At 32.3% G+C, this 7,884-nt stretch overlaps 1 protein-coding gene across 1 annotated transcript; it reads right to left on the reverse strand.

Annotated features, from left to right (window-relative positions):
* Positions 1-641: 641 nt before the first annotated feature.
* LOC111033135 lies at positions 642-3,652 on the reverse strand. Its single transcript, XM_022313734.1, has 2 exons — positions 3,249-3,652; positions 642-3,160 (listed from the first exon to the last, which is right to left on the reverse strand). The coding sequence occupies exon 2, from the start codon at positions 3,098-3,100 to the stop codon at positions 2,444-2,446; it is 657 nt and encodes a 218-aa protein (XP_022169426.1). The 5' UTR covers positions 3,101-3,160; positions 3,249-3,652; the 3' UTR covers positions 642-2,443.
* Between the last annotated feature and the right edge of the window lie 4,232 nt (positions 3,653-7,884).

Here is a 7,884-nt window from a genome sequence, read left to right on the forward strand (position 1 = left end):
AAGAATTAACATAAGAATATGCAATGTGTTATGTATTACATACAATATTTCAAACAACTGAGAAAGAATTATCTATAAATAAAAGTAAATAAGCAAAAAAAAATATTAAATAATTTACTTCAAACAATTTTCAGATACTGTCAGAATATTTTTGGTATTCTGGGCTTAAAAAAAGATACTTAATATTAATATTATGTTTGCATAAATCTCATGAATAGGGTTTGACCTTTCATTTAGTTTTTTGACCAAAATTGGCTTTCAACTAATTATAAAAAATACTTCAGTTTTTGGGTGACTTGTAACAGTTATGAAAATTAAATTTAAACACATTACAGTAAACTTGTACTTGGTCTATTTAAGTATCTATTAAAGTAACATTATGATACAGTTCATCAGGCTTTCATCATTTTTTTTTGGTGTGACCCAAAAACGACGTTGAGATATTAGTAAAATATCAATACCTATGTTAATTAGGCGATAAATTTATTTCAGCCTAAGGGCGGCAAAGACCTTAATCCGGCCCTGTCATCATGGACATCTTATTTTAACGTATAATAGTTATCAAATTGTGTACTTAAATACCAAATACATGTTGTGAATTGTAATGAGATATATAATGAATGAAAAAAAAAATGCATGAAAAACTTTAAAGTGTTTGTATATTCTGCATTGATAACAAAAACTTGATACTTATTTTTTTATAATACACAAGGAATAAACACTTTTGGACATATATACATTCAATTTTACATTATACACATATATACATTCATTAATTATATAAACAATTACAAAAATGTTTTAATAGCTAGAAGGAGAACTTAGTATCGAAAAAGATTCAAAAGAAATGAAGGATCAACATTGGTATTGGTCATCATACGTCTGATAGGGATTCATTTTTAAGAAAGTTGTTTGAGGCAAAAGGAACATAAAAAAAAACTACAGTATTGAAGTACATCGAATGAAATTAAGAATATTAATTCAGGAGAGTCAATATTACTTTGTAATAAACCATCTAAAAACTTGTTCCCCAAAATATGTCTACACTCAGCCAAGGAAACCAAACCAAGTTGTGACGCAACTGGATCATTATTATGGGGCTTACAAGGGATATTTAATTTAAACCTTTCATATTTCAAGAATTTTATTTGAACTCTTTCAAGCTTTAATGAGTCATTAGTGGTGGGAAAATCCCTAATAACAGCTCCATAGTCAACAGTCAGAAAATAATTAAATTAACAAATAAAACAAATGGTATTGTTTGACAATTATTGTTTATTAATTTGGACTTTTATTGTTCAGTGTAGCCTTGGGTAGTATTCGTAGCACTGTTTTAAAATACTTTTTCAAATTAACTGATTAAAATTGTATTCTTAGAACAAACAATAATTTTTTTTTGGTTTTTTATCAGGTAATTTTTACTATATCAAACACATCTTAAATCAAGTATCATTAATAGGGCTCAGATTTATATGTATTAAAAACCAAAATATGTAAATATAAATGTAATAAAAAAAGTTGCTTTGTATGTGATAAAAAAATGAAAATATGGAATATAAAAAAAAATATTAAAAATTGCTTTATAAATAACATTATTATCTAATTTACTTGTTTTACTTCAACATTATTTATCTTGATCTTGGAAGCAATGAGATACCATATACATTCTCAAATTTTTAAAATTAAATTATCTACGGTTTGGTAGTAACACAGATTTGTAACGGCTAAAGGAGCGCTTGACTTTCACCGAGGTAATGGGTGCAAATTTTATATTTGCAATGTCCAAAAGAGTGAGTTCAGCCGGCAATATTACGCCATTCATTTCGCAATGTGTATCTCTAATTAATTTTAGGCAGTCTAAACCTGGATTTGTATGTAATACACTGGGCATTTTTTCTTTTACTGCAACTCCCAAGGGTCCTTGTACTTGTTCTATGCATTTTTCGGCTTCTTTTATAAGTAACCCTTGAACCTAACTTTTGAACTAGTCATTTTTCTTGTTTCTAGTTGTTTTATTGAATTCTTTAAAAATCCAAAATTAAGAGATATATAAATTAAATTAATTTAATAGTTCATTACATTGGAAATCGCTTGAAACAAGTTTATCACTTACCTAAATTAATTTATCAAGTCACAGTAAAAATATGTATTTACATATAAATCTTATTCCCAATCATTATTATTATTTTTTATTATATTTAGAATAACTATATATTGTTTGCGCTAATTTCAAATTTTCCAGAAGAATAATAGGTATCATTGGTTGAATATTTGAGTCAAAACTAAAAATTATTGGAATACATATTCATTATTCTAAATACTATCTTTAAGTAATCGAGTATTCAAAATAGTAAAGTAATAAAAGTATTACAAAATATTTTTTAAAAGTATTTTATTCAAGTCTGGTTAAGTGCATAGGTCATGGTGGACTTTAATAATTGTCTTACCTTCTGTAAATTTTACTAAACACATATTGTATACAGTCTTCGTGTTTACCAAGAACAGCAAAACTATATGTAGTTCTATCAAAATGGCATCCATTTTCATGAACATATTTCAAACAATCTAGGTGCCCACGATTTGCAGCAATATTACACATTTTGCTGTGCCACGGGATTCCAATGTTGTGTAAATACTTCAGACATTCTAACTGGCCCTCCCATGCTGCCCAGCCACACGTTTCTTCATTTGCTGGACATAAATTCTCAATGGCATAAACCAGGCAATCCAGGTTGCCTGCAGATATGGCTCGGTCACATGCTGATTCACCAGTTGCGGCAGAACTGAGCCACAGAACACCAATCGCACGAGCAAACTTCATGCATTCAATATGACCATAAAATGCGGCCTCCTCGCATATATTTTCTACACTTAACTTGTTACGCACTTTAGTAAACATTGACTGACGATCACCCAGTGGATCGAAAGTACCAGCCTCCATGTTCAATTTCAGAACTTCAAAAAGTGCTTTGCAACAATTCTTTAAATCCACAATTCGTACATCCTTCTCGTAGTACTTGTTGCGTTGGCTCTGGACACAAGCATTGAAAGCAGAATTCATAAGACTTGGAATATTGTATGTGTCATCATTGGCCGCCATCGTGGATAATTGTATTCAAGCAATTCAAGTATACTTTTCTATGTTCAAGGCTAGCATATACTATAAATATAAAATCACAATATAAAAAAATAATCCAAGTCTAAATTTCAACATTGGCATTGACAATACATAAATACACAATACATACCTTTACTATTATCCGTGCCAAGATAAATAAAAAAATCTTTATAACAGGAGCCAGATAAGTCTGCAGGATAATTGTGATTGAGAACGCAAGTTGGGTTAATCGGTGCAAATTGCAAAATACCCAAGACTAAAAAGTAAACAAGCCACAGGCGCAAACGTCAGACTGTCGAGTGAGTGGTGGGCACTGGGCGATGGATGGCGAATGGCAAGACACGAGAAAGACTTTAAAGCGAGCGCCGAGCGTTGTCCTAGAACAGGAAGTCACCGTCTTGTTAATTTACTGTTAACCTACAATTATAGTCTTTAATGTTCGCCTAACAACAATAACATTATAACAAAGTAAACAAAGGAATACCGCCTTTGGAGGCCCGGGGTCGGCTTGCTTACCAACACGGTTAAAGATAATACTATCATTAATCGTATGGGGGTGTACGTTTTGTACCTTATCACCACTTGTTGTCGACGCGAAAACGCGTCGTTACGTTTTTGAATTTTTTTTTGTATCCGTAACTTGATTTTTGACAGTCTCCGCCACACTACCCCGACCTTGACGAATTAGCATGGGTGTTCTGTGTATCTAGCGATCCGATATCCAAGACATACCACGAACGACGACCCGCTCCTCGCCAAAGCCGCTACGCCCACCGACCGCGCCATCTTAGAGAACCCCTCGACGATTCCGTCGACCGCACAACCGTATCTTTACGCAATGACTTAGCGGTGCCTTTTCGCGCACCTATTCGTAATTGTACCGAATAAACGATCTCGACGCAGACGCGTCTCTACCAACAGTCAGTATTGTTATTTTTCTGTACCTCAAACCTCTCAAGCTATCGCCCTATACCTTTTGACGCTTGGAGTCAGCGTCCAAGTACAATCGTATTTCTCAGTGTGGTCGTCGCCCCCCATCTTTACCACTAGCGCTCCGGCACAACCACACTTGTGTCAACATCGTGTTTACTATTCTCTTTATTTAACGTATATCATGCTACCACGGAGACCGCGCGTTCAAGGCCACAATCGCCTGATTTGGCCAATAATTGACACAGTCTTATACGCCTGTTGTTGATCTTCTTACCAGTATAAGGCTGGGTCACATCTTCTAATTTTTGACGTACTTTACATCCGTTGTTGATTCTACGATTACTATAAATGCCGACGGTCACACACTCAACGTCCGTCAGATTCGACGGACAAGGGATCGCGATATTTTGCTTACTGTAATTATGCACACGGTGCTCATCTTGAGCGTGCTCACTGCTCACTGCTCAGGACGGAGTGGACGTGCCTTCACATTTAAGGTCCGGTGAAGTAATGACGCTATCGTGACCTCTTGTGACCACGTCAGTACGTCACCATAGCCCAAGTTGGCATTTGTCGGCATCAGGCAATGACCCTCGACGTGGTCGATGGTGCCAACCGTCGCTAGAGGCACATGTAACCTCCCCTAAAAACATTTTGCTACCGTATTACACTTTTGTAAACTCCCCTAAAAATATTTTACTAGCACCATTTAGCGTAACCCAGGGGCCACCACGTGGAGGCGGTTCTATTTATCCTCCAAAAATATTTGTTTTTTGTATCGCATTTATATTATTTTATTCAAATTTATTTTGAAAAATTATTTTTCATTGTCATACTTGATGTCTAGGTTTATTAAAACCATAATTATTTTTTAATTGAGTAATAGTGTGAAACTGTTTTATATAATGGAATGTAGTAATTTTGTGTTCCTTATAATTTTCTATTAACTGGTTTAAAAATTGTTGTCGTCTCTTTAATTTATTACTACGAGAGTTATTTGTTTTATAAATTTTGTAATTTTATGTAAATTTCTGTTTGAATATTTTTTAATGTATCTATAAATATAAAAATTAGTTTGCCATAATAATAAATTACTTATACGTTAACTCACTCTTTCTGTCATTATTTGTCTTCTTTGTTCACTTTTTGTTATATCTCAAAACGTTATTATATGTATAATCATATCTATATACGAGTATATGTATAAGTAATGTATAAACTATTAATGTTAATAAAATAAAATGTAATACGCCTTTGATGCCGCGGATAGTTTATTTAATTTAAAAAAAAAATAATATTAAAAAATTAAAAGTTGACAACAGTCTATCTTTATTACTTCCTTCAGGAGAATTAACAAACGTAATACGGTAGGTAGCAAAATATTTTTAGGGGAGTTTACAAAAGTGTAATACGGTAGCAAAATGTTTTTAGGGGAGTTTACATAAGTGTCATACGGCACAAAATGTTTTTAGGGGAATTATTTACTATTTCATTTTTTAGGGGAATTTATATTTGCCCGTCGCTAGGTAAGACCCACGGGCCACGAGAAGTCTGTCTTATTAACATTGTTCTGTGTTATGGAGGCGACTGACGAGTCCATACTCAATAGCAGTAATAGCACCACAGATTATATTTATTCAGGGACTAAATCCATGACATGTATCGAAGTATTTTTCAGCTACTAGCAGTGTTAACCTTAACACTAATATATTAAAAGTATAGATAGTACAGAAACGTACAGACATACTAATTGTCAATTACTCCTTGATATTGGAAATAAATGCACAAATTGGGCTCGAGCCCTTAAAACTATTAGTCAAACAAAAAAAGGTTGCTTGTAAATTCGCCCAAAAGACTAAAATTTAAAGTTACTCCAACAAAAGTCGGTACTTGAGTCTGTTTAAGTAAATAATTATTTCTGGCGTAGTGCGTCATCGTAATTTATAAATAAATAAATATTTTATTTAAGATGAAAAATACCTGTGTGTGCCTATAAATATATAATGGTATATGAAACATTTTATTCAACTGCCTATATATAAGTATTTTTATGAAAGTTTGAATTTTAAATTTTTACAAAATTGCGTAAAATAAAGATTTATCGAAAACTGATTTTTGATATTTGTTATTATTCAAAAAGTATAAGCGTAGAAAGTTGAAACTCTTACCGAGTTACTCTAGTCCGAGGTTCACCCCACCCTCAAATGTACAGCAGAACGAGTTTCCGGTTTTTTATTAATTCAATTCATAAATATTATAAAGAATACAAATTGTTATTAGGTATCAAACTTAAAAAGTAAGGAAGTTAATTTGGGAAAAGCTGCTATACATTAATATTGTGTACACGCTTGGCAGTTTCCGATCGTCTTCGGTCAAATAAAAAAAATAATAAAATATTGTTATATTAATTTGTGAATTATAATTTATTATTATTAATTTTAACTTTTGTTTGGTGATATGACTTAATTGACTGATGATAAATTGAAAGTGTGCGTATACCCATAAAAGACTAACTTTTTTAAAGGTATACTCATAAATCCGCAATAAGTAATTACATACTTTAAATTTAAAAATGTTTATAAATTTTGTTTAGTCTATTGTAGTCTTATACCTTTGGTGCTCGAAATAATGTAAATTTTTTTCCTTCGCTAGCATATCCCGTCTTACAGCCTGGCACAAAACATTTGTTTGGCATTTTAAATTATTTTACCTGTTCAACTTTGTTTAGCTTTTGAAAAACTAGGAAAGTCTATTGTGTCTGTCAGTAGTAAAAAACTAATGATGTTTAAATGGGCAGTCAGAGTTCTTGCAATAATTCTAATAAATTTGGAACAATATTAAGAAGGGGTTTCTATTTTAAATACTGTTTGTTATGACTGGAGTCTGGAAGTCTATCTCTGTCCTCAATGTATTTATTTTATAACATTTTTTTTATTCCATCTTGCTAGTGTGATATAATCATATTTCATATGAATTAAGAAATTTGAACAATAATACTATATTATAAAGTTCATTTTCAAATTTTCAATGCACCTTAATAGGAAATAATTGACTCAACCGGATTTCGAGTACTGTGGCGGTGCCTGGCGGTATTCATGTTAACTAAAATAGTGCCGTCGAAAAATAAGCCACTTTTTTCACGGAGTGTTATCACCTTCTCTTCTCTACATCGTGCGTAATATTATAATTATAAAAATATGAAAACTGGCAAACTGCACACCATTACAATATCTATCATCTATGGCAACAGCCAATCATCGTCACTCATCGGTGACGATTCACAATTCTAACAATTTCATTGAACAAAAGAGCAATGTGTAAGGCAACAATAAACATTTACTCACATATTTCATTCTACTCAAGTAATTCTTATAAAAAATCTCAATTTTTTCAGTTCGGATTTAGATGAAGAAAGAAGTTCCTCGATATGGCGTCTGCACTCAAGATATGGTCATGCATATTACCCGAAGAGTCGATGTATACGTATGTTTGATTATACCTATTCTTTTGGGGCTGACGTATTTTACTTTTTAGTCTCAAAATTAAAATTTATTGCTACAGACAGTTTGCTACCCCGGTGAAGTAGGGGTATATTTTTTGTTTCCGAGCGCGTAACACGAAAAAATATAAAAACACAAACGACGACGGCATATCCAGGTCGTAAAATAATAACATATTTATACAATTAAATAAATATAAATAGTGTTGTACATACTAGTCATACCACAGTAGTACAGTACACGAGAGTTCTGATGTCCCTCAAAATTCAACAATTTTTATTTTTAGTTTATATAAATGTTAAGTAATATATGAATATTACAATGCCGTCTGCC

Source organism: Myzus persicae, unplaced genomic scaffold (genome assembly GCF_001856785.1).
Source record: "Myzus persicae strain clone G006 unplaced genomic scaffold, MPER_G0061.0, whole genome shotgun sequence".
NCBI lineage: Eukaryota > Metazoa > Arthropoda > Insecta > Hemiptera > Aphididae > Myzus > Myzus persicae.